Below are 26838 nucleotides of genomic sequence, written 5' to 3'. Positions count from 1 at the left end.
TGTTTGTAGGTCTAATTCTTATACAAAGATCCCACAATCCTTTGCAATTCTGGATAACTGTTCAATTTCCTTATCCTTGCCACACGTGTTCTGCCATATTTTGAACATGCCATATTCTTTTCTTAAAAGTTGGGTGACTTTATGCAACTGTGTTGTGATCATATTAGTACAAAGCCACTAAATCCTCAGAGTTTCAAGCATCCTAAAGGTTGAATGATCTTCTTTCCTGTACATATCCAGGTGAAGAAATGTCATTGGCTTCTTTGACCAGCTGTTTCTGGCTTGCATTTCTGTGTGCCATCTGTATTTTGGCATGTGACAGGTTTTGTTATCTTCATTTGCTCTCCATTCCCACACAGTTTTTGTCTCAATATGCTTTTCTTTAAGTAGTTTTTTTTTTTTTTTTTTTGGCTTTGAGATCAACAATGCCCAGGTGTAACTCTTCCTCAGGAAGCATCTCTAGATCAGAGTTTAGTCAGGCCACAACAGAACTGCACTTCACTTATAAAAATACGGTAACCAAGCTGCAAATTGTGAGTTGTCAAACTTGTTCTTCCTGTCTGGTCAAAAAGGCGGATGAGAACGTGACTCATTGCCTTCTGTTTACTATTTGAGATGAGTTAGAAGAAGAGAAGGGTAAAGAAAAAACTGATGCTCTTCTCTCAGCACTTCAGTTTGATGAAACAGTAGCACTTAGCAACAGGGCTCGTTTTTAGCATACCGCCTAGCAACTGTGGCTCATGAAGTTTAGAAAGACATACATTTCCTGTAGTTGGTTTGGATTGAGGCTACTCAGTATTCACATCAGAAGAGACCCAAAGTTCGTTCGAGAGCAGACCAAGGCCACCTCAAAAAGTGGGTCTCAGTCCATTCGTTTGGTCCACATGAGTGTATTTACACCTGCACAAGATGACCAAGGGGGAAAACAAACTCTGGTCCATTTTAAGTGGACAAAATGTGTCAGGTGTGAATACACACTAAGAAAAATATATACTCGCAAAAATATGTAAGTATCTAATGTCAAGGCAATATGTCTTTTAAAAAGTGCTGAACTCAGTTTGCATTGCTACAACGTACATTTAGAAGACTGAGGCCAGATCTTCTGTTCTCAAAAATCCAAAAAGATTCTACACAGTCCTACAGTCAGTGACAAAAAGAGTCAAAGCTGTAAGGAATCAAGCGTACAAAGAACAGTGAATTGAGTAAATACAAAAAGCAGTTCCCAGTGATAATTTTGTTCTTCAAGGGGAAACAGCCATCAAAAGGAATTAACACGAGATGATCATGTAAACAAACAACCTGAGGGCACCTGGTGCCGACAACCTGCTCCTAAACTCTGTCCTTTATGACTGCAAATGACTGGAACTGGATCAGAATGATTATTGTCTATAGCAGTTCATTGCAGTAAGACTGAATGAAGTGATTGTAAACAAATTTAAGGAGAAAATTGCAATTACAAAATGACAGCAATTCTTTTCCCACTAATGCAGCTCCATACCAACTCAGTTTTCTGTCCCTTTTTTTTTACTTACTGTTTTTATTTTCAAGGTTAACTGGAAGGATTATGTTTGCCTGACTTATGGCACATTTTTAGGCTAAAACCAGGAATAATGCTTAAAGTAAAGAGGATCTGTTTCAACACCAGGAGTGTAACAAATAATTAAGTAATCAAACAAAGTTTGGGGTTTTGAGGATGCTAACAGAGAAAATTATGCCATGTCACTAGCAAAGTGGATACTTAAATTTTGCTGCATTGTTTTCCATTTACACCGAGAATGCCAATTTTCACCTTGAGGAACAAAATGAAATGAATACATTAGTTATCTTTGTCCAAACTCAAACTTTTAGATATGCGATTCTTTAATCTGTTCCCGTTCGTTTTCATTTGTAATGTAGTGGAGAAAAAAAAATAGCTTGTAGAAAACCTTTATGAAACCTGCTGGATCTTTTATATGTTACTGCAACACATTGTGGCTAATTGCTTAGTAAGGGAAGCAAGACAGAGAATTAGTCTCTGTCTAAGGAATTCACCTTTAAAGAATTATTCAAATAGACTAGTGAAAAGTGTGTGCACAACTATTTGTCTTTTCTGTCGCTCCCAGTCTAAGCTTCACACCGCAATAGGCCGAAAGAATGTCAGTCTTTTCTCTGAGGAAACGCAATGCCTTTCATGTTTCACTGAAGCTGCAAGTGAAAGGAAAGAGGAAAAAACCAAACAAAAAAACAATCCTGCAGCCAGAAATGCATATTTGAAGATCAAAACAGCAGGCTGGACGGGGTGTATATTTGTATGTCAGCACGTGTGTGAGAAAGACAATGGACTGCAGCCATTAAAAACCATTTTTATCAATTTACTGCACACACTCAGCTTGTTGAGTGGTGATTGAGTTGACCGACGGCCTTCTGTGTGGGATGTGTGCAGTTTACCTCAGCGATCGCATGACTGCCTGTGAGCCATTCATGTAGGCCGAAGGATAAAACATCTGCATGCGGAGGCATTTTGCGTTCATGCAAGCTGCCTCACTTCTGAGCGAGGGCATAAGGCTTGGCTGCGCTAATCGGACATGCTCCTCTGAATCCCTGGGGTGTGTGACCCCCAACCTGGGAGGGGGAGCAAAATCAAGGCAGACCTTTTACCATTCACAGCAGGGGTGGCGGCGGGGGTTCTCAGGAGTATTCTTGAAGCGAGTGCACACCTGGAAGACAGAGAGGCTCGATCAAAGGTGGAGGAGGTGACAGTTAAAAGTTTTCAGCTTTTTGATTCCAAAGAAATTGGAGGGAATATGTGTCGAGCGATTTAAGAAAAACCATTAAATCACAAACCCCCATCAATCCAGAGTCCGTGTTCAGAAGATTAGAACCAGAGGAGACTATAGATGGGGTCTTTAAGAGGTCTGGAAAGCTCTATATAGATTGTTATCCCATGTGTGTTAATCAGACATCAGGACGCTTTAGGTCAGTGGAGCAAAGAATGGATTTTCACTGGCTCTGACAGAGAGCTGGAGTGCATAATGGCTTCTACCTGTGGAGAAATTAACAAGCCAGTCAGAGCAGAGAAACATCCCATCTGAAATAGTGAAGCTCAATTCCTTGAGACTGATATGAAGTGAACGCATCCTTTTACATTCTTCCTGAGTTGATATTTAGAAAGCTTTCATGACAAGTATGAACAGTTAGTAGAGATGTGACCCCTGAACCAAATGGCTGTTGCAGATAAAGTTATGGGGAACAGAAAGCACAACCTTTTTCAATTCCAAGGTTTTGCACAATCTGGTGTTAAATTAATTTAAATCTGACAGAGTGTGCTAAATTACAGCAGAAGTATTAATACCGAGGTATAGTCAGTCAAATGTAATTGTTTAGCTAATTAATAAAATGAGTGACCACCTCTATAAAAGCAAAGGGCTCGGTTAGCATTTCAGTTCACACAGTCCGTGATAATCAAATGACATAAAAGATTCAACAGCTTGTTTGGAAGAGTTTTCAGGTCCAAGTTTCTGACTCGAGTATGCAAAACAGAACCAGAACCACAAATCTTCTGGAACAATGTTTTCTTTGGACAGAGGAGACCAAATACGCAGAAATATATCTGGTGAAAATCAAACACAGCATATCAGCACACACATAACTTGCCGGGTTTTGCATATGGGAGGGTGGAAAGAAGATCTGAGCTGATCTGCAGCCACAGAATCTGCAAATGATATTTCATAAATGCTTAAACCATCAAATTTATTTTAAAGCATTTCTGGTCAGCATAACTGTCTCATTTAAAATTAAATTAGTATATGCTAACTGCACAAATTAATAACATTTTATTGATTTTTACAATACCTCGTCAGTCTGACTGGAAAAACTTTTTCACTTTTTATGTAAATAAACAACTTCCCAGTAAATTACAGCATAATGCAGACATAAATATAAGTAAAATAGCACATGCATAAACTATTATGGCGTTCAGCTGGACCATCAAGCAAGATAAATGTTTGTAGAGTTTTCTTCTGCATCTAAGGAATTAAGAGCTTCCAACCTTTTAGCAGAGCATCAACTCAAAACTCCTGAATTGTCCCTTTAAGGCGAAGAAAAGCTGTGCAGAGAACTGCTTCATGTTATTTTTCTCACTTTAACCATGCCTGGATTTACTACGCAGAGAATAAATTGGCCATGAATTGAACCAACATCATTGTATTCTTCTTCAGCTGAGGTTTCTAAATTGCAGCAGCGCTCCAATATGGGTGTTTATGTCAGTAGTAGGCTGAACGTTGGCAAACACCGGTACTTAACACCCACTGCTTGTTTTCCAAACAGGGTTGTTTTTTTTAGCAGCACAAGTTAAAAAGGTGACAGTAATCCAACTTGTAGCTTCCCTCAACGAGTCACGCCTGTCACCTTTCTCTTGCTAGGAGCGACTGAACCACACACCGGATTTAGTGGCCCTATGGATACCGTTGCCAGTCACGGGGTTTCGGATACGCCACGTACTTGATGTGAAACACTTTGACATACACCAAACGGGCTGAAATAGAATTTCAATTTCACTCGCTGCGATAAAACAGAGAGCTCTCCAATTGTGACTAAACGAGATTAAAAAAGGAAAGAGAAGAAAGGGGACTAATTTAGATGGTCGCTTTTTTAACTATGGCGACAGAAACTAACATGCAAAGAAAAGGTAGAGGGGTGGGAGGGCAGAGGAACGAGCGTCGTGTGCTCTTTGCAAGGAATTCATCATAATGTTTGAGCCGTGAGATCATTTGCCTCTTGACAGGATCATTACGAGAATCAGCGCTCCCACGACCATTATGCAATTTCAGCGTTCTTCCTTGGATGGAATTTTAATTGAATTAGCCAGGCTGGTTACACATGGTGTGAACGATAACATTTTCTGTCTATCCAGCCTCATGGAGTCCATTGAGATGAGTGCTGACGTTTTAAGGCAGGATACGGAGGGAGAGGAGGAATTAAAAGTAGTGTACTCCAGCCATTTCTTCTTGGTCTTTCTTCCCTCCGTCTCTCTGCTCCATCTCTTCCTCTTGTTCAGCAACAATACGTGCTATAAAAGTCAGCAGCCTGGCCCATCTGAGCCGACTGACACTCTGCTGTGTTCCTCACACAGAGCTGCTCTTCCATGCAAGTGCTCACGTAAGCTGAGGGCAGTGCAAGCGTGATGTATGGCTACGAGCTAAACGTGTTAGTATTACCTCGGCTGGAGAACAAACCCCCCAGCAGCCAGCCGAGTACATTTCTGTGAAAATGATTAATGACGCCGATCGGGTTGTGAAACGAGACTGCTGTCTTCGCTGCTGCCTGACAAGAGGGTTCCTCTTGATTGGAAATATTCAACATTAAACAGATGATGGAGAATGACACATTCCATAAAGAGGCAAGACGTGTAGCACTTAGAATGTTTTTTTTTTTTAAACCAGCGTAACATAAAAAAAAAAAAATCTAATTGAGAATTTGTGACATGAGAATGTATGTTCAGAGACTCTTTCCATCCAATCAAGATTTCGCCTGACCTGTTTTGCAAAGAATGACGAGCAAAGAGCCTAGTTTCTAGATGTGCCAAACTAGAGGCAGGCGCCAAAAGACTAAGTAACGTGGGCAGAAAATAAATGTAGACCACACTTTTCAGATTTTTCCACCAGAATCCAAAGGAGGTCCATTGGATTGTGATATGGTGACCATGAAGACTATTGGTTGGCAGCAGACTCATTGGCTGCCCAAAGTTGTGAGAGGTTTTGTAACCCGATGCAGACCAGAGATATCAGTGAGTTTATTGCTGTAGTCTTCATGTTGCTATGTACTCTAACAAGCTTCCCAGGCCAATAGCGTCACAGCTCCCATGCCATACTTACAAGATTGAAGCTCTTTCCACATTTTCATATTTAATTTAATGGAGGACTGTGACCAAAACACAAAAGTCCATGTAGAGTTCAACAAACTCCACCTAGTCTTGTTCCCCCATGGACATGTGTCTAATTATGCCAGGTGGTTGTTTGGTTGAACAGATGAGTCGCTGGAATGCATTTGGGTTTCTTCGCACCTAAAACAATAATTACAACTTTCTACGGAAATTGTGTAAGCTTACCTCAAAATAAAAACTTCAAGCCACTTTTTTTTTTTTTTAGCAAAAAATGTTTAATCTCTTCTTGATGCGTGTTTATTTACAAGTAGTAAATCTGCAGAATAGGAAATAACATAATATTTACACAATGAGTGTTAACCTGCAAACTCGTGACAGTCGCTTCAAGTCTGAAACTCTAAAAAAGCATCAGTAATTGAAGTATTAAAATTCTCTTGCCGACTATCTGAAATTCATTTGCTTTGTGTTTCCATGGATCCTAAGGAACAACCACTCTGGGACAAAACTAAGGGGGGAAAAAAAGGTATTTTCCAGATGGAAAGGAAAGCAGGAAAACCAACTGGAAACCAGGTCTTACTTTGATTCAGCATTTTTTTTCTTTAAAAAAAGGGCCAAAAACGACCAAAAGAGTAAGGAATTATACACCACTGTGTGCTGAGTCCACCCAACCTGAAAGTGGAACTGTAAAATCTGACATATTTCTAAGTTTTGAGGCATGAAATCCAGCAAAAAAAAAAAAAAAGAGTTTCTTGTGAAGAGCTGCAACTTGGTTGCTGACGGCGGTGCTTCAGATGACACACACTTTTAGACATTCCACCACCTCAGTTACAGTAAATGCAAATCATCGGCCATATTAACCAACGCAAGATGAGAGATGGAGGAGCCGGCAAAATGGTTTAGACTTGCAAAGCAGGTCAATTTAAAAAAGCAAGTAACCATGAAAAAGTGATAAATGAATCTGACCTCCGTATTCAGCCAGGATGACACGAACAGAATCAAAAATAAAGAAAGCTGAGAAGGTTGAACTATTTTTAACGAGTCCGACGGATCACCAGCTGGATACTGAGCAGTGTGCTGATTCTGTCCTCTGCACTTAGACACATCAGTCAACAGAGGGCCCTTTGCTGCACATCTGTGCTTCAGCAATCTATTTTCATGCCATGTTATTTATACAGTAAGAGCACCAAAAATGTTAGAATGCAGCAAAAAGTCAGAGGAAAGAGACAGTGAATGTTCATGGGTAAATTAACCACAATAACCCTAGACTTTGTGATTTCAGATTTTGAACTAGATATGACCAAATGCACTCCAGAATCCTTAAAAGACTCGAATTTAAAGTGTACAGGAAGTTGTTTTTAAAAAAATTAATAATCAAGTTTAACCTAGTTAACATGCCACAAGGTGGCACTATATTTCAGTACAGTGTTTACACTGTTCACAAACACTTTTTCACATACTTCCTACAGACTGAACATGGAAAAAGGGTAAAGAAAACTTATTGGGGACATTGCATGGGATGGGGATAGCTTGTGCCGCCCCCTAGAGTAAGGGCGTCCTGGGCATTCAGCCATAATGTTCATATACAAAGCACCAACTGCTGACAGCACAAAGAAAGCTATATTTAACAAATCATATTATTGTGGAGTGTTTTGTCCCATATTCCATCTAACAGGAGTGACATAAAAGCCAACGTTTGGATCTAAAACAGACAATTTTCCATTATTGCATGGGGAGGCTTGTTTGTTTACAGTCTACAGGGTAAACAGTCAAATTCAAACAAGTTTCCAGTTAAAAACAGGTTGTGACGCATGTCAGTTCTCAGACATGTATGGTAAACAAAGTGGTTGGGTTGAACAGCGACAGCATTCATGATGACAGCCCTAATGTTGGATAGAAAAACAAAGGTACAAGAGTTAAAGCAGCAAGTCACATTTCCATCACGACGACACAGAGGCTCATCTGACCCGAGGAACCGTTTCACTCCGATCCTTCAGATCAGGGAAAACAAAACTTGGAGTTCAGTCAAGTACTTCAACTTCCGGCAAGCTGAAGAAATTTTTTTTTCTCTTCCATGTACCGTAAAAATGTACAATTTACATGTCGAAACAGAACCAAAACCAAAACCAAAAAAACAAAATAAGAAAAAAAATGGTGAACCGCTTTTGTTCATTATGAAAAAGTATACAATTTACAAATGAAAACATTAACAAAAACATTATACAGACCACAGTTTGGTTTCTCGGCAAGCAGAAATAAAAAAGCAAAATTCTCACCACAAGGTCAAAAACTATGACGTCAAGGCCTAAAAAAAAAAAAAAAAAAGAAAGGGAAACAGAAATCCTCTTAAGAGAGAAGCAATATAAAAAAGCTTAAGCCACACGTGGCAATAGGCTAGTTTTAAAACAAGAGCTGCAGGCTGAGGAGAGGATTACCCAGCCTGATGTGGCTAATGAACAGAGCTGCTTCTACAACCTCAGTGTGGATAAAAAGCTAAAACCCATATCTCAAATTCAGAAGTTTAGAGGTGGAGAGAAATGCTCAGTTGATCTTTTCCATGCCCCGTTTTTGGGGGGTATTAACACAGAGGAATGCTGGGGAATAATGGCTGGAGGATGAAAACAGCTTTTCTGACTTAGTTTTACTTTTTAAGGGGCAAAGCTAAATGCTACCTGAACTCATAGTAGTAGTCTGTAAGCACCAAGAGTTTGGGAAAACGAATAACTCTCTCAGTAAGGGTAAACAGAAAGTAGCAAGCGGTGGAGTCTTGATTGCTGCTGCATCTCAGTAAATAAGAAGACTTGAAAACTTCATTTGCTTCAATATTTCAAGACAAAAAGTGAAACTCGCAAAGATTCACCATGTGCAGAGTGATAGATTCCAACAGTTTGTTTCTGTTCATTTTGACAATCGGAGGTTACAGAGAATGAAAACCAGCCATTCAGGTTGTTAGAAAATAATATTACATATAATCAAATAAAAATAGTTTTTAAAACAGAAATGTAATTTTGTAGACTCATTAGTCATGGGGAAGACTGTTGAGATGCTGACATTTACACACTGCATGGGGGAAGGACGCCACACAAGGTCATTGTTAAAGGAACGGTATGATCAGAGTGCTGCGTTCAAACATACTGAGGGAAAACTGAGTGGAAGGAAGAAAAAAAATGACAGAAAAAGGTGGACAAAGGATGGCGAAGGAAAGAGCGTTTTGGGTTTGGACTTCAAATTCTTCAAGAGCCTTCACACACATGCTTCTAGGACTTGGGCTACAACAGTACATTCCAGTCCTGAATCACAGATTATGTCAAAATCACCTAAAGGATAGGAGTGTTGCTCCATGCCCCGATGCACTGATGTAGTAATTCCAGCCAAATTCTGACTCACATGGACATATTTGTTTTGTAGAATTTGAGGTTTTCATAAGCTGTAAACCACAGTCATCAAAGGTAACAGAAATAAATTGAAAAACATTTCTCCGTGTACAATAAATCTGTATAAAATATGAGCTTAAGTTACTGATTATCATTACTCAAAAATGCTTTAAATGACTGAGATGCAGCCGTGTGACGTTTGCGAAGCAACGGGAAAAACTACGGTAAAATATTTTAGGTAGTGCAACGTAGCCGCTTCATTGCTCAGTCAGTAAATGACAGATCAACCAGCTTAGACAAAAGCTGCTGAGGAGCTGGAAGCTAACGATTAACTAGCTACTGTGTGATATTTGGCTTTTGAAAACCAACAAATTGCACCTCCTGAATCCAAACAGCATCTTAATGAAGCTTTTGTCTGTCGCTATGTTTACTTCCACGTTCAAACGATGATCTCAATCAGCTCTTTTCAGTCACTAGGCAATTTTCATATTTATAAGTCAGACTGTATCACATTCCATCTAACAAAATGTCTCTCCACTAAACAACATTCAAAGAAAACATGGCACAGTACAAATTTTTTTATTTTTGCTTTTTTTTTTTCATTCATTTTCTGCCTACTTTTGAGTCTTTTCTTCTGTACTTCAAGTAGCAAATCGTGTTTGACTGTTTTGTTTTTATTGTATTTGTCGGTTTAAATGAAAAAGAACAACAAAAATGTTTTCTCCCTAATCTTTCATTAAAAACTGTATTTATATATAATATCTATATAAGTCTTGCTTTGTAACCTTTCTGTAAATTGTGCAAATTCAGCAGTAATACAAGTGGCGAGAGATCAAAGAGTGGGCAGTTGATTACATTTATACAAAAAAAAAATTTAAAGCGTGACGACTGAGTCACATGACCTTCCAAGCCACTCTTCACTGGCTCCAACAGATTGGTCCGCTCTGTTCATGACACCATGTGTAGAGAGTCTGAGCTTCTGTCGTTTTTCCTGATCATCATCGGTGTCATAATGACTAATTCTTCTGAAATCCAAAAGGGAAAAAAAAAAAAAAAAAAAACTCAAGCAAACCACAAACACCAACATCCACGATAATCAAACGCTGTCAAGGACTTGTTCTCCACGTATGAGAGTGTGTGAAGTTGTCTGGAGTCCAAGTGTCTCTCACACAGACACAAGCCCACGCGCCGCGCTGCGCTGTGCCGCGCCGGGGCTGCAGACGAACACAAACATACACATGTAAGCGTACACAGGCCCGTCCATCTCCGCCGAACCCCGGCCCGAGTTCGGAGTATACTGCTTCGGTCCTTTTGCAGTTCGTGTTTCTGGGGTTTGGATTCTTTCTGTTCGTTTGTTTGTTTGTTTGTTGTCTGAGAAGAGCAAAGGGAGACAGAGCAACAGATGGAGACGAGTAGTGAGCAGAAGGAGCAGGTGGATTGTCCTCAGCTGGCCAGGGCCATTGTGTCGATGACCTGCTCCAGCTTGCTCCTCAGTCTCTGTCTCCTCGCCTGCTCGTCCCGCTCCAAAGCTGACAAGATCTGAAAATAGAAAGGAGAGCAAGTCAGCCAATGTCAAACATGCGTCAGCCTCGGTTTTCACAGCATGCGTGGTCTTTTGAAGGCTGGCGTTGAATAAAATCTTGTTTTCAAGTAAGCCACTGAATTTTTCTCATTTTATCGTAGAAGAAAGCTGTGAACCAGCAAGCCTTCAACTACTTTAGAGCCATATTCATAAGAAGACCAAATGCCTTTAAAATGTTGTTTCAGCACTGATGAAACACAAGCTAATCCATCCATCCATTTTCTGTACCCCCTTGTCCCTACTATAGTCGGGAGGGGTGCTGGTGCCTATCCTCAGGGAACGTTTGGGGTGAGAGGTGGGGTTCGCCCTGGTCGCCAGTCTGTCACAACACAAGCTAATATAAACTAATATAAACCATTGCAGTATCGACTTCACTTTTGACACAGAACAGCGTTCCAGCAGCTTAGGGTGGGATTCCTTCCTGTCTTTGTGACATAAACAGTCTAAACAAATAAAGCCAAGTTATTTAAAACAAGGAGTTTTTGTGTTGTTTTCACAACAAGAAAGATACTGGTCAATCTTGGACTTAATACAACGTTCTGACCTCCAGGGCACTGTTTTGTCCTCAATTAATGTTTTATTTCCACCTTGCTACCTGTGGTGGTTTACTTTTCTTCATCTGTTCCTGTGAAGGTTACCATTTTCTTTTGAAAAATTTTAAGTTATGAAAATTGCAATTTCTAACTCACTTGACAACTTAAAGTTAAACTGTGTTTTTTGGAATTTAACTTGAGTGCTTTCACACCTACATTTCTTAACTTTGATAGATTAATTATATGACAAGCTTCATAACGAGTCAACAAGCAAATCATTAAAATTTCTGTGTTGGATTTTAATTGCCTAAACTTCTCCAAATCACCCGAAAACAGCTAAATTCCTCAGCTAGAGCAAAAAATCGCACAACAAAGAAATCCCAGTAACACATTAAAAAAACCAATAGAAGCAATGATACAATACATGTAGAAATTTATTCTTATCTAAAAATAAATCTGGGCAAATGCAGAATGTCTTATGGCCTTTTTAAGATCTTGCAGAAACCACCATATAGTAGGTTGGATGTACTTTTACTGCTTTTAATGTCCATACCTGACATTAAACAATGGAGAGCTTATTGAAAGAGAAAGATTTGAAAGAGTTGACATAACGACAACAACAACAAAAAAATAAAGAAGAGTGAGGAAAAAGTAGGTGATGGCAACCAATATCGTCATCTTGGTGGTCAGTCTAAAATTGTTTTCTGATTTGCTGGTTATCAAATTTCTGAACTGTTTAATAGGAAAAACATCTAATCTGACCTCATCTTTGTACTTGACAATGTAGGAGTAGATCTCGTGTAGAGCTGACATGCTGTTGAACTGGTTGGCATGCAGCCGGGACTGCTCTGCCAGGTAGGCACTCATGTCCTGGTCACTGATGACGGGCATCCTGGAGATGTCCGAGTAGTACCTGGGAAAACCCGAACAGGAGCTTACGGCCTGAAGTGCTGGAAATAATTTTGAAGTATTCGCCATAAATTCCATCAAACTGACTCACCTTTCAACCCAGTTCTTGTAGTTGGGGATGTCTTTAGCATAAAGCAGCTTGTTGGAAGGAGAGTCCTTCCCCAGTTTGTGCTCTGATGTTGAACATGAGTCCATGAACGTCTGAGCCACCACAGACAAGCAAGCGTCTGTGATGCTGTTCTTGTGGATGTCAAAGACAAACTGCGGGTTCTTGATCACATTCACCCAAAACCTTAGTGGAAGACTACAGGGATGGAGGGGAAACGAGGTGGAGGAATGGAGAGAAAGACGTGTGGTGTTAGAACCAGACGGCATATTTCAGAGAGAGCATCCACACTAAGACTGAGAAAGGGCAAAGAGACGAAGATGACAGTCAATGCTGCTGCATTTTCCCTCACCAGTTGCTCTTCCAAGTGTGCCGTACGTCAGGGTCTGTTATGGAGTGTTTGTCCGCCTGCTCGTCCAGGAAGTCAAACATGTATTTGATGGCGAGCGGCAGGGCACTGCCTCGGTGTGCTGTGCTGAAGATGGTTTCAAACAAGTCATCCACAAACTTTTGGAGGGTACCCTGAACAAGAGAAGGTTGGGAAGCAGTCGTGAGACAATACCAGACAGAATTTTATGATTAAAAACTGATACAGAAGGTAATTCGACTCTAAATGGACAGGCAACCTCTAACAAACGACAACATTCGGAATAAAGTCTGAATAAAGAAGGAAGCTTCTTCTTATTCAAATCTTTAAAATGCTCAAATCAACTTCTGAATGTTTCCAGACTTTACAGACTGTAGGAACCTTCTAAATATTGATAAACCTGGTAAATGTGCACACATCAACTATAATACAATTTTTTCATACCATTCTATCCCTTTCCGGGAGTGATCTGTTGGGTTATGCTTAATTAATAATTAAGAAGTCGGTCCTAACCCAAAATGAGTATCCCAGTTTGACCTATTGTGTTGCAGCTGAATCGGCTTCCACCATCTAGCTGCAGGCGCAACCTGCCAGGAAAAGGTTTTTAAGAATGACAGTGCTTTGCTTTCAGTGCTCCAGCTTCCTGAGAGTTTGTGATGATGGAGAGTGCTCAGTAGTCTTTACTGTACTCAGGAAGGGGCTCAATGGGAGTTCAGCCTAAGGCTCCTCTGCCATGTTTCTTTTTTTTTTTTTTTACCACATAACACAACTCTGGAGAGACTGAATCCTTACAAAGTTGTTTGAAGTTGAAACTGTTTTATATTTTCTACAGGCCTTTCCTTCAAGCAACCTGGCCACTTTCTGAAAAACTTCATTTAAACCAGACAGAAAATTCAAGTTGCAGTTTTGTACCAACACATTAACAAATCTGCCTCCTAAACACACAAGGCTGAGGGGGATGTAATAAGTAGAAGCAAACTGCAGGGCTCCATGTTGCCCACATTTTGTTCCTCCTCAATCATTTCCTCATTGAGGTTGTGGTAATACAGCTATTCTTCCTGGAGCCATCAGGAGGAGAGGAACAATGAGGCTATGGATCTTCTCATTGCTTTCATTGTAAATACGACACAGAAAACACAAAGTTATTGCCAGTTGTGTGGATTCGTTGAGCTCCCAGGCTGTTTTTAAAAGCAGTTGAGACCCAAAAAAGTAAATTTTGTATATGAGATTAGGGTCTTTATTGAGTCAAAAAAAAGTATTCACTGTCCCTTCAAGTAGGGCTGAGTGGTTAATCAATGTTTTTTTTTTTTTACCCCAAAACATAACTTTTAACACTTTGTTTACCACCTGAACAAAACTTGCTGCATAAAAACGACCAGCTCTCACATCTGTGTGTTTTGGAGGACATGGTGAAATATGGTGAGTAATGACCTGGATCTAGAAGCTCAGAGGCCGCCAACAGAGGGCCCAGTACCACCAAGCTAACAACTCAATAGTCAAAGGTCAACCTCCTAATTAAGACTGTACATATGTGTGTCTTTGTGGAAAAGGTTATGAAAAATGTTAATGAGCTTTGAGACCACCGCCAAACAAAGGTCAACAGAGACTGCAGGTTTAAATGGACTACATGACACGGTCCATGTCGAAGGGGGAGGATTGGTTTCTTGTTACCTTAGTGGCAAGCAGTCTGGTCAGGTAGATCTCTGAGACCATCTTGCTCCCCCTGTCTCCCTCCCTCTGGTCCGAGTGGTCGTGGTTCTTCACCAGATGCCACAGCTTGGTGCCGCTCTCGAGATCAGGGGTGATCATAGGCGTTCGGGAGCGCAAGCTGTCCGGACTGCTGGCAGTCCTCAGCATGCTCTCTGGAGATGATTAAAGGAAGGTCAGTGAGATGTATAGAGAGAAATTAGGAGTTTCACTTGGATTTTTTTTTTTGTTGTGTTTAGTGAATCATTAAGACAGAGAGAGAATTTCAAATAATCACTTCAACTGGAGTAAATCTATATGTGCAGAAAACAGCGTCCTCTAGTGGAGAGGGCAGCACTGTTTAGAGTACATTTACTGAAAGAATAAATGTTTGCAATATACCAAAACGGTAATGTCTTTCATAGGGATTTTAAGTCACAAGCCAAAACAAAATAGTGCATAATTGCAAAGTAGAAAGAAACCTTCTTGTTTTTAGTTTGCATTTGTATTTATTATCCTAGCAATAACAGCTACAAGTCCTTTCATTAGTAGTTCCACCAGCTTTGCACATCTAGAGACTAAAACATTTGTCAATTATTATTTATAAAATAACTCAGGTCCAGTCAGTTCAAGCCTTTCCATTGAATTAAAAAGTCAACTTTAGATCTGCACTGCACCTTTCCAGCACATCTGTGGGGTGTCCCTCACTTCAGTTAAAAGCTTTTAGAAAGGTGACAGCTGTGTCAGTCTTTCATTCCTGAATAAAAATGTCTGTCATCCTCCACCTCCCTCCTCTCCCCATTTATCGAACAATGATCCCATATTTGTGACACAGAGCATTATACTTTCACTCCGAATGCTTGTCACTTGTGTGACAAAGCAGGAAAGGATTGAGAGGTTTGAGACGACAGGCGGGAATGTGGACCAGGGACAGGCAGAGTAAAGGTAACAGGGTATGTGTGAGTAGATATCTGCAGCAAGTATTAGACTGCTAAAAAGCAAAAACTAAAAAATAAGGTGCATTTCTGTAATTGTCTGCAAATTGTTTACATACTTTCTCCAACACTTTTGATCATTTTATATCTTGTTGCCGTTCCACAAATGGATCAAGCATTCTTTCTACAGTGGAGAGGTGCAGTTCATACATTTAACACTGTTCACACAAATGACAGTGACAAACAACAAACCCGCAGACAGTAGTGCACGCAGACAAATATATACACAGACACACATAACACACACACACACACACACCTTCTCTCGTACCATATCTGCTGAGGGACTTGGTGAATGTGGAGGAGTTGGAGATGTTGTAGGCCGAGTTCTGTTTGGGCACCAGGGCAATCACAGAGCCATCTGTCACCTGCAACACAATTTCCAAGTTGAGTTTTACAGCACAGCAGAACGGCCACCAACAGGACTTTACCGCCCCAAATGTTTTCTAGAATCTGTTTCCAATTCGGCAGATTTAAAGTGGCCTTAATCGATTGACTTTCTGATCCGGTTTAGGTGTTTATTGGCATCTGCTGCTTTTTCATTCTTGTTTCCCCTTTTTTGGCCTTAAAAGCAGGTTGAACAACTGGAGCATGAAAAACCAAGCAGCTATTGGGTCCTTGGGACTCAGCTTGTAGATTAATGGTATGGCCAGGCTACTCGTATGACCGTATAGCAAACGTTTTAAATTTACAAATTTAGAATAGCAAAAAAAAATATATATATATTAACATGCCTGATATGCTTTTAGTGAGATGCCAGAAAAGCGTCACAATGTCAGAGTTTTCTCCAGCTTCATTAAGTATGGCGTAATGCAATAATGTCCCTTCTTCACCTGTTGCTCTTCAGCACTAATCACCTGGTTGAAGAAAATCTAATGCTACATGTTTTCATTTCCTGGGGTAAAAATACCAGGATTGAACATCACACTTTTTGAGGTAAAAAACTACAGTTGGGAAAACTGCAGCTAATTGGAGGTTAGTAACCTCAGCAGACAGTACAACTTATTAACCAATAAATACCAGTCCCTTATATTTGTGTAACACTACAAAAGCAGTAAACTATCAATACATTTAGTAGGTACTTTTTCCTAAGTTTTAGTATCAAACTAACAAATAATGTTATAGAAAACATAAATCTGTTACATTAATTCAGAAGAAGAGTAATAAATATTGCTTTTCTGTTCAAAATAAAAGCAATTTTAGTTTTAAAGCCCTCGGTAAATTGTATAACTGTGGTATTTCAGCTCAAGGAATGATGGTTAAATACTCATATCTCACCTTTGTCCTAGTGACAAGTAAACTTAACGCATGTTTATTCTTGGAGTTGAAGAGCTATTCATATCTGAATAACTTATAGCTAAGACTAACATGACGACAAAATGCACTACTTTGAAAATGACCAGAATCTGGAGTGCAAATGAGCTAAAAAGAACTTTAACAGATTACAATTAAGTTTGATTTCATGGTTTAAATCTGCAAGAAAATTAGGGCTGGATTAAGTCTTTTGCACTCTATTGCACTTGAACTAGACTAATTATTTCAGATAAAATAAGACGTATAGAACTGTATATATGGAAGATCTCTGCAGCTGGATACCTGGTAGTGAGCGAGGGTGTTTAGTCTCTTCCAATCGTTATCGATCTTTGTGGTGACGTCCTCATCCTGAAGGATGATCCGTGCCATCCTGCCTTGCCGCCACTCTGTCAGAAAGCAGAAAACAGATAAAAGGAATCAAACAAGGCAAGGACACGTTTGCACCAATTTACCACTTCAGAACAACAATGCATGCAAGGAAATTTGATATTTTTGTTGAAGAAAAGGAGCAATTTTAAGAACTCTTGAAATGTTTCTTTTATTCTCCTTTTCTTCCAGGTGTGCATTCTCTTCTCTTTTCTGAAGGGCACCCTACAGCTTCAAAGAGCGCTTGAAAAGATTCCTTCTTCACCCCCCCGCGCGCTGAAACACGCCTTTGTCAAGTGCGATAACTCGAAGTGTTTGCAGCATTTTATTCTAGCCAAGTCCTCACCCAGATCCATATCTGAAGCCTTCGGTCTCTGGGAGTACGGGGTCCCCTTGTACACAGCGTCCAGCAGCTTTTCCTTCACCTGAGTCACTGTGTCACAGTTAAGGGTCTTCACGGTCACCTCAGGGGCATTTTCATTCTCTGGGTTCACACAGTGCAGCGTCTACATGAAAAAAATAAAATGCTTTACGTATGGAGTAGGAGGTGGGAATGGCTAATTTAGAGGAATAAATTCTGTTTCAGGCAAAAAAAAACCCAAACAAAAATAAGACATTTATATTGATTACATGCATAAGAATGGGTTTACAAGACTGCATGAGTACTGACCAAAGTTTTGTAGTCAATTTGTTGTCTGATGAGTTTATCCTCACTGAGGGAATAGCGGGCTTCGCCTGTGATTGCATCTATTGGCCCTTTTTCCATTTGCTGCTTCATAGCACAGTAAAGCATGAAGAGAGGCTCACCAGCACATTCCTGAAAACCCCCCCCCAAAAAACATAGAATCAGATGTGACTTTTGTATAAATGCAATTTTACAAAAACATTTTAGCAAAAAAGGTACATGGATAATTTTGTTGAGCATTCCACTAGTTATATTTATAATCTTCTCTGAGGGCAGCAGAAGAAGAGCAGGAAAGGACAAGGCCATGACCAATGTTGGCAAACAGCACAGAACAGACAGAACAACTCTCCCCAGAGTCCCGTCTCTGAGGGGGAAAAAAACGAGAAAAAAACCACGCTGTGAAAATCTCTATTTGTGTGCGAGGGACCGACTGAATGGGCGGGGAGGAGGAAAAGAATCAGAGAAAGTGTGAGTGAGACTGAGTGGCAATTGATGGAGGAGTTAATAGAAGGTTAATGACTGAGGGTTGGAAAACGCTTGGAGAAGCACTTTGGTGTGCGAGACGTGTCAGCCAGGCAACAAGCGCTGGGATGTGGGGGTCCCCTGTCTGTTGCTCAGTCTCTCTCCCTGCTCACTTTCCCCTCCTTTTCATCCAGTTGTTCAGCTGACCCTGCCATCTAAGCACTGCCTGCGACACCACTTCTTGAAGTCAGGCACTGTTTCTTGCAGCGTTAGCTGTCTTTCTTATTTATATAATAATGCCATTCAGAAACGGAGACGGAACCATAACCACACCACGTACAGTTTCATAAAATACAGAATCATTTCAGATCTGAAGACACTCTAAAAGGAAACTTCACTTCTCTGTTAAGATGGGTTTTGTTTTAAATTGCATGCATTAAGTTTACGTTCAAATCACATAGATTCAAACCATCTATGTGCATGAATTTGTGTATTTACAGATGATCTTTGAATGATTAGTGTGAAATGCTTTCCAACTATGTCAACTTAAATGGATGAATTAAATGCATCTTAGGTTTTTGCAGAATCATTCATAAATTTTCTCATTTTGTCAAGTTACAACCAAAAACTACACAGTCTTTTAATGGCTGTAAGTAATTTATTGACACAAGGAAAGAACATAATTGTGAAGATTGCTATAAAATATCTGACCCCTGTTACTCCAACAACCCTAAATAAACTAAAGACAATGTAGCACCACTACCAGCTCAAAGCCTTCAGAAGGATGAAACTACCAGTTTTATAAAATGTAGGGACTTAAATTTTGAAATCCTTTTCTAGAAAGCAAACCATTCTCATTCGTTTTGCAGTTGTAACAATTTTGGCTGCAAGAATGTTCTGTCTTCAGCTCCAGATGACCTCCCATCACTTTTGACCAACTTTTTTGTCCTCGATGAAAACTTCCCCACATCACGATGCTGCCACCACCATGTTTCACAATGAGTCATGTCTTCAGAGTGATGTGTAATATTGGTTTTCCATTGTCTCGACTGATCGTACTGGAATCTATTTTGGGGTATTAGAGCTAATGGGGGTAAAAAAGCAATACAAAGTCATTGCGTTCTCATTTCTCCAACTCCCCAATTAAAAAGTAAAAAAATAGCTTTACCATGTCAGTAATGTATTTGGTAAAACTTTAAGCAGCAGAAAAGCACGAGAGCTTTAGGAGAATATTAAGATATTTGTGCAAGTTATTAATAACATATGTCTATGTTGCTTCATGGTCAAAACAGCAACTAGTCTTTCCTTATGTGGTGTAAGTGTTTGCTATGAACATCAACATGAGGACATTACCACAGTCTGGACAAGTATTTATCTAAATATACGTATTCACATTAATGTGACATTAGCCAACTATATAAAATTTCACTTTTACCTAATACTGTGCAGACCCACAATACACAATCTGTTACTGCGATGTTGCAAAATGCAGAAAAGTTCAAGAAATGTGAATATGTTTGCATGGCACAGTATTTCCCTGTTCTGCATCCTTCAACCAGGTTCGCACATCAACAGGACACAGCCATGTTGGCGAGCTAGAAGACGAACTCTGTGGGATCATCTAGCTCCGCCTACCTCCAACGGTGAAAACACAGCAGACCAGCAGACGTCCTCTCTTTCTAGCAGCATACGAATCTCAGCCCTTCTGTCTCCTTCAAATGTTGCCAGTGTACAAATCGGCAGCTCTGACTCTGTGCAGGCTTTAGTGCTACCTCTCCCTTGTTGACATTTTTTCTTTTGCAATAACAAAACAAAACCAATTTTATGCAATTATGTGTGATTTCACCAAAAGCAACAACCAGAAATTCCAGGTTTAGAAACAGAACAAAAACATGAGGTCCCTGACCCTCCCGAACAGGCCAGGGAAAAGAGGACAGGTGAATTTTAAGAACAGGGTAATGGATTGAAGATTTCTTTTTTGTTCTTCTGCTCTATGTTTCCTTTTATGGATAAAAGCTCCATCTCGTCTGCCCCACCGAAACACTACTTGACCTTTACCCATCTCTGTTCACACCTGGCTGAATCTTGAAATTGTTCCAGGCCTTTCTTCTCTGTGACCCTTGAAAACTCAGGAGAAAGCAGAGTCGCAAAGGTTGGATAAAAGCCGTCGTGTTTTCTCCATTCCAATTTCCGTCCCCCTCCCCTTCTCCGCGTTTCTATTTTTTTTTTCCTTTACAGCTTCTAAAACGTCTTCTTCTGAATAAATTTCACCTCTTCTTCGCCTTTCTCTAAACACTTTCCACCTTTTTCATGTTTTGCCTCTGTTGTCTTAGGCCGGTCTAAAGTTCATAAACACAGCTGCTGAATAAATCCCCAACAGCTTCTCTCATAACCCACTCTCCTTTTACTGAACTCCACTCCGGCTGTCCAGTCTCGCATTTGAAGCCAATTCACACACATGAGCGCAAGATCCAAGCCCGACACACTCTCATACACAGATGCTAACTGGGACCCCTTGGGGCTTGGCCGGTTTGCTGTCCAGCAGACTGGCTGTTCTGACAGGGTGTTTAAAGCCCCAATGCTAACTGATTAGCTCCAGCAACATTTGAGTGGAGGCAGCGCATGAATTTAGCAGCATTTAGTGATTCCCTCTCATATGAAATCAGACGGAATTATTCAAAGATGCAAAAACACACACACAGATTGAAAGAAGCAAGAAAAAGACATACGATTCTACATCCTAAGAGAGAACGGCTTATAGAGACACCAATATCACCGACTGGGTCTGAAGAGGCTTCAGTTTCTGCAGATGCAGTTAGGAAATGGGAGTCTTTCAAATGAAAGGCAAAGGTGTGGCTCTGCTGTCTTTTCTTATACTGCAGCTGTGTGTGAGTGGGTGTCAGAGCTGCTACCGCTCCAGAAGTTCGGTGTTTATCCTTGTGACAGTTTTACCTTGAGGAACTTGTAAAGCAGGAAGGTGAACCAGTTGGTGAGCATCTTCTCCGCTACCGACTCAGTCCTGCGAGAGAAGGAAACAATGATTAATCTGATTGGTTGGAGTCGGAGCAACAGAATAATGTAAAGAGACTGAGACAAAAGATGTTTATATCCCTCCACACACACACACACACACACACACATCCCCGGCTCATACAGGTAGACCTCAATAAATTAGAATATCATTCAAAAGTGAATATCTTTCCAAAATGCGATTACAAAATTAAAACATTTATTTTATTGATTCGTTACACAAAGAGAGATATATTTACATTATTAATTTTAGTTTATTTTTACGATCTTGGTCTACAGCTAGTAAAACACAAAACATTTGATTTTCAAAAAATTTTAAAATATTACATAAGCCCAATAAATGTAAGGATTCTAATGTTGAAATATCAGCGTACTGAAGAGTAAATCCACTGTATAGAGTAAATGAACTCTTACATGTTCTGGCCTCCTTTTGCATGAGTTATTGCATCAGTCCAGCTTGGCATGAGGGTGGTCATGCTTTAGCAGCATCTGCATCATTGTTTCTGGTATCTTTCTGCTTCTTGGTACCTTTGTGAGTGTACCTTAAAGGTAAGGTACGACACCTTTCTTGTTTTGGCTAATTTAGGAGAGATTTAACACAAGGAATGCAACTATTGTAGCCCATGTCTATGATCCGTCTGTGCTCCTGTGAATCTCCTCCAGCAAAAGCCTGTAATGTTACCCCTGTTGTACATTTTCCCCCAGTGTTTTTTTCCACTGACATTCCCAGTAATATGCCTGGATGCAGAAACCAGTGTATAGCTAACTCCTTTAGCAATGATCTGTATCAAAAGTATTTTTTATTGGTCCTATGCAATGTTTTAATTCTCTGAAAAATTCAAATAAAAAACAATGGAACTAAAGCTTGAAATATGCACTCTGTGTGACATGAATCTATGCAATAAAATAGATTTACTATTTAAACTGAATTACACAAATGAATTATCTTTTGAGTAATTTCTACGTTTTAATGTTTACATGCACATGTATTGTAGCTACAATTGGTTCCCATTGAACAAAGCTTCGATCAGATACAGCGGGACATGATCAGTCTCCATACAGTAAATCTCTGGTCTCCTTTAAAAACCAAATTGCTTTGCAGAACAAATGCCTGCATTTCATTTATTGCTAAAGCCCCTTCTCGCTTTCCCTTTGTTTTTCTAAGTGGGCTTGCTTCCCATAAGCAAACCCACTTATAAAAACAACAATTAGTGTAATTCAATCACCTCTCTTGTTAATCATAAATTTGCAATGCTATGAGGGGAACATCTGCTCATTTACTTATTTCGTAAACAACAGAAGCATCAACTAAATGAAATAAAAAGAAAACAATTAAAAGGACAGTTCTTAGCAGATGCATTCTGTTCAACTTTCTGAACACCTGAGAACAGTTTCAGCAAAGTCAGATTTTCTTATTTAAGGGAATCGGCTTAACTAACCTGTAACATTAATAATTATGACAGTAACTCTCTCAGGACTTGTTCATGTAAAGCAAGTGGAGCTAGAATTAATGGACCAATCAACATATGCTAAAAGGAAAAGAAAAAGCCAGGAAATGAGCAAATTTATCTATTTATTAATCTGGCAGCTGAATTATTAAGGCATGATTAAAAATAGCGTCTTGTCATTGAAAATGATGTGTTTAACTCTGCATGCGTCACCAATTGGACATCAGACAAAGTGTCAGTCTTAATCTCTTGCAGGCTGTTAATTTGCTGCCATTCAGAGTACATATGTCACATTAAACATTTTGTGGACGGTTTGTAATTTTAAACATTTAAAATGTCCTTTTCTTGACAGAAAAATGCATCCATCAATTTGCGTATGGATGCGCAGACTTGGAGAGTACGATATGGTCAGACATTTCAGTATCAGTGTATTTTTTCAGACGAAGGTATTTTTTATATATTTTTTTCTCCCTCTAGGGGGTCTTTTGTGGGCTCTAGTGTCCCTTAAATGAAAGTAGTCTGACAGGAAAGGGGGAAGGGAAGGGGAGAAGACATGCAGCAAATGTCACCGGGTCCGGGAACCAAACCCGCGACGGCCACGAGTCCTCCAAACGGCCTTGAGTCATTTGGAGGACTCAAGGCCTCCAAACGTGAGTCGCGGTATCCCCTACGCCACCACAGCACGCCCAGACGAAGGTATCTTAATTAAGAAACCATATTCGTAGTTTTTAAACTTGAGCTTCAGATAGGAACTAATTTTATCCTAACCAGGTTATATTTTAGGTATATAGACATCTATTCTGCTAAGATCTTGGACAAAAATGTTGGTTAACCGGTTTATATTTTTCATTTTCCTGGACAGTATCTCGTTCAGAAGTGTGCATATATGAACATACATATCATCATGAAGAACTTCCAATAGATCTCCAACTGTGTTTTTGTCCAGTTTGGACGCGACAGAAGTGATAGACGGGTTGTCCAACATGGGGACCCGTCATTCCCCTGATGTGCCACTGTTAGAAAATTACTATGCTATTTATTTTTCTAACATTTTGATTACATTTTTAATGTAATGCAAAGTAGGTTAATTGCTATCAGGACCATCCTCTCAACATACAACAGTTAATTTTTAATGTTATGTATTCTCTGTCAATATGCAGTCCAAAACATGCTGTTTTCTGGTCAATCTTCCACTAATGTTAAAAGCTTTTCATGATAACTGAAGAACAGAAAAAAAAACCGATGGAACAAAGGAAAAAGTAGGCCACTATTTGAGGGAAATCAGTATGAGCCTATGGAAAAAGATGGGAGATGAACTCTTGCATTTCTGGGAGCCTCCCGGTTGGACAGGTAAGTGTTATTTGATGAATGTCACTCTTTTTTTTTTAATTCATCTGTCAGAAACCTATCAGATGAAAAGAGATGTAATGGAGAATGAAAGTGCTAGGAATGAAAGAGGGCAGTGAACAGGGACAGAAAATGCTGCTGGGGTATACTTTCGCATCAAGAAGCTTGAATACCCACAAACTGGGTTGATAGACTTTACACAGAGCAGCAGGTGATGTTTTCCTGGTCGTATGCCCACAGGTCTCAACTTTTAATGAAGACACAAATATGTCCAAAGCAAGAGAATATTTCAGCAAGAGAAGTAGAATTAACACAGAAAACAGTTTCCTATGAATAAAATCATTATATATCTGTTAGAATGTCTAACATTAATTTTAATAAGCTTAATGAGCGCCGCTCCTGACGCTGCTGCAAATAGTAGGGACAGTGTGTTGTGACTATATGCCCCAGGAGCAGATTGGAAAAAGGCTTCACACGGACTCGGAGTCATTTCTTGATTAGATTTTTAATTAAATATCTTCCCGAGGAGTGGAGGAAGAGAGGGGAAAAAAGTAGCTTTTTATCATTAAATGTCTAATTCCAATTTATTTGGAGACAGACCATTTCTTTAATTGTGTCTTTCCTTAACTATGTGTATCTTTTCATGGCTGTCTGTCGCAGCTTCCTTTTCTCTCCCTACTTTTAGGCTCTCTCACCATATTGGACGGCTCTACTGTGCAACAGCCGTACTCTTCTCCCTCTATATGTTTCTCCCCCATCAATTTCCCTCAAGCCTAAATCTCCCTGTAGACATTTTGCCTTCTGTTTCTGTCAATCACCACTTCTCTGCGTCCCTGGAGCTCCATCCACCTTTCTCGTGCTGCCTCTTCCTCTTTCACCTCTCATAATTTTTTCTCCTCCATTGCTCATCTCTCTCCTTTCCCTAGCAAAGCCCTCCTCTCTCTCTGTTCTTCACACCTGCTCTGTTCCTCATACTTCCTCCCCTAACTACGTCTCTCGCTGAGAGTGCAAGAAGAGGGGATACGGCGGCCTGTCTCGCAGCAGCTCCGGTGGGAGTGCATGTGTGCTCAGGGGTGTAATCCTCTCTGACAGGGACAGGGCCGAGAGATAGAGACAAGGTATAGTCACAAACGCCTCAGAAGCCGTAGTCACCGTCCCTCGCATTCACTTCTCTTAGCACAGGCCATCAGGACAGGAAAAATCACTGGCCTGACAATCTCACAGCGCACTGTCCTCCGCTTTTGACAATATTCTTTTCATTTGATTTTATCATCTTAAGAAATCCCAAACACAGATCCTTGCAAAACTACCTACACCCCTTAAATTTGTTTTCCCCATTTTGCCACACTACAACCACAAACTTCAGCGTATTCAATTTGGATTTCTTGTGATAGACTAAAACTAAAACATCATTAAAGAAGAAGGAAAAGGATGAATGCTTGCGTTTTTTAAATTTAAGATTTGAAAAGTGTGGCATGCATTTGTATTTAGCCCACACGAGTGAATACTTTGAACAACATTACAGCTGCAGTGTGTACGGTTTATGTCTCAGGCCTCTTTGAACATCTAAAGTCTGACAATATTGACAATTCTTTGTAAAAATAACTCGAGTTAAGGCTTGCCACAGATTCTCAGTTGTTTTGCTCTGAACTTTAACTGGACCATTCTAACGATTGAATATGTTTTGATCAAAATCTTTCCACTGTCGCTCCAGTTGAATCTTTAAGGTTGTTGTCCTGCTGGAAGAGAAATCTTGATTTTAAGGTTTTTACAGTTTGCCTAGTCTATATTTAGCTCCAACAATGTTCCCATCAATTTTGACAGCTTCCTTGTTTTCAGCATCATGCTGCCATCACTAACTTTTATCTTGGTGATTTTTGTGTTCAGGGAACTGCAGTGTTGGTTTGGCAATATTCACCATAAAGTTTAGTTTTGGCATCATCCTATCAGAGTTCCTTCTTCCACAAGTACAAAGTGACACTGCTATGCCTCGTGGCAAAATGCAAACAGGATTTCTAAAGTATCCTTTGAACAGCTTGCTACTCTGTTATCAATTTAGTAATAAAGCAAATAGCTAAATATTTTTATTTAGCCAATTAGTGATAACTTACACTAAAAAAAACTCTCCTAAAAGACCCTCTGAATGTGTGAAGAGTTGACTAAACAAAGATTTGAACCCGCACACAGGCACAGTCCATAGGGCATTAACTTGAAGATGCTCTGGAAGAACCGACATGTTTTGGTGCCGTTTTAGCTGCTCTCCCACCCTCTGTTCATCCCTCCTTTTCTTACCGCCTGAGCAGCAGCTTCGGGTGGTTCTTGCTCTCCAGGTTTTTGTCGATAAGGTCAGACAGGAGCTGTTTGAGGACACCCGTGGCGTACTCCATCTCCCCCTGCAATGCTGTCATGATGAGAGAAGCCACGTTGCCTCTGTCTCGCATGGAGAAGGACCTCTGAGCTTCCAGCGTGCGGATGAATGTCAGCAAGAAGTGCTTTTTGGTCAGCAGCTGGCCGAACAACGTCAGGGCCTTCTCCACATTTGCTTGGACCTGGTGGAAAAGGGAAGACAGAAAGAGTGAAAATAGAGAAGAGTGGGGAGAATACGAGACATAAAAAGGCAATTGTTAGAATAAAAAAAGATGAAGGCGGTGTAACTGAAGCAGGTTTTTGGTGAGAAGAAGAGAAGTATGTGAAAAAAAAAGAAGGATATGAAACTAAGAAGGCGGGTGGGTAAAGGTGTGGAGTAATTGGAAAAGGTCACAGACAAAAATAGAAAA

At 40.0% G+C, this 26838-nt stretch overlaps 1 protein-coding gene across 5 annotated transcripts in view; it reads right to left on the bottom strand.

Annotated features, from left to right (window-relative positions):
- Nucleotides 1–6326: 6326 nt before the first annotated feature.
- plxna1b (plexin A1b) overlaps nucleotides 6327–26838 on the bottom strand; it is a 247573-nt gene continuing 227061 nt past the window's right edge. For 3 of the 5 annotated variants that reach the window (XM_028001974.1, XM_028001972.1, XM_028001975.1), the window contains 11 exons: nucleotides 26354–26610; nucleotides 21189–21255; nucleotides 17760–17906; nucleotides 17436–17595; nucleotides 17006–17109; nucleotides 15669–15777; nucleotides 14400–14590; nucleotides 12714–12883; nucleotides 12347–12559; nucleotides 12109–12259; nucleotides 6327–10770 (listed from right to left, as the gene is read on the bottom strand). In XM_028001974.1, coding sequence (XP_027857775.1) covers nucleotides 10675–10770; nucleotides 12109–12259; nucleotides 12347–12559; nucleotides 12714–12883; nucleotides 14400–14590; nucleotides 15669–15777; nucleotides 17006–17109; nucleotides 17436–17595; nucleotides 17760–17906; nucleotides 21189–21255; nucleotides 26354–26610 — 1665 coding nt within the window. In that variant the 3' untranslated portion in view covers nucleotides 6327–10674. The remainder of the gene's footprint in view (nucleotides 10771–12108; nucleotides 12260–12346; nucleotides 12560–12713; nucleotides 12884–14399; nucleotides 14591–15668; nucleotides 15778–17005; nucleotides 17110–17435; nucleotides 17596–17759; nucleotides 17907–21188; nucleotides 21256–26353; nucleotides 26611–26838) is intronic. The other 2 variants (XM_028001976.1, XM_028001977.1) reach the window with 1 other exon arrangement.

The sequence above is a fragment of the Xiphophorus couchianus genome, chromosome 20 (assembly GCF_001444195.1).
Source record: "Xiphophorus couchianus chromosome 20, X_couchianus-1.0, whole genome shotgun sequence".
NCBI classification, from domain to species: domain Eukaryota; kingdom Metazoa; phylum Chordata; class Actinopteri; order Cyprinodontiformes; family Poeciliidae; genus Xiphophorus; species Xiphophorus couchianus.
This window is presented reverse-complemented; position numbering and strand designations above follow the sequence as displayed.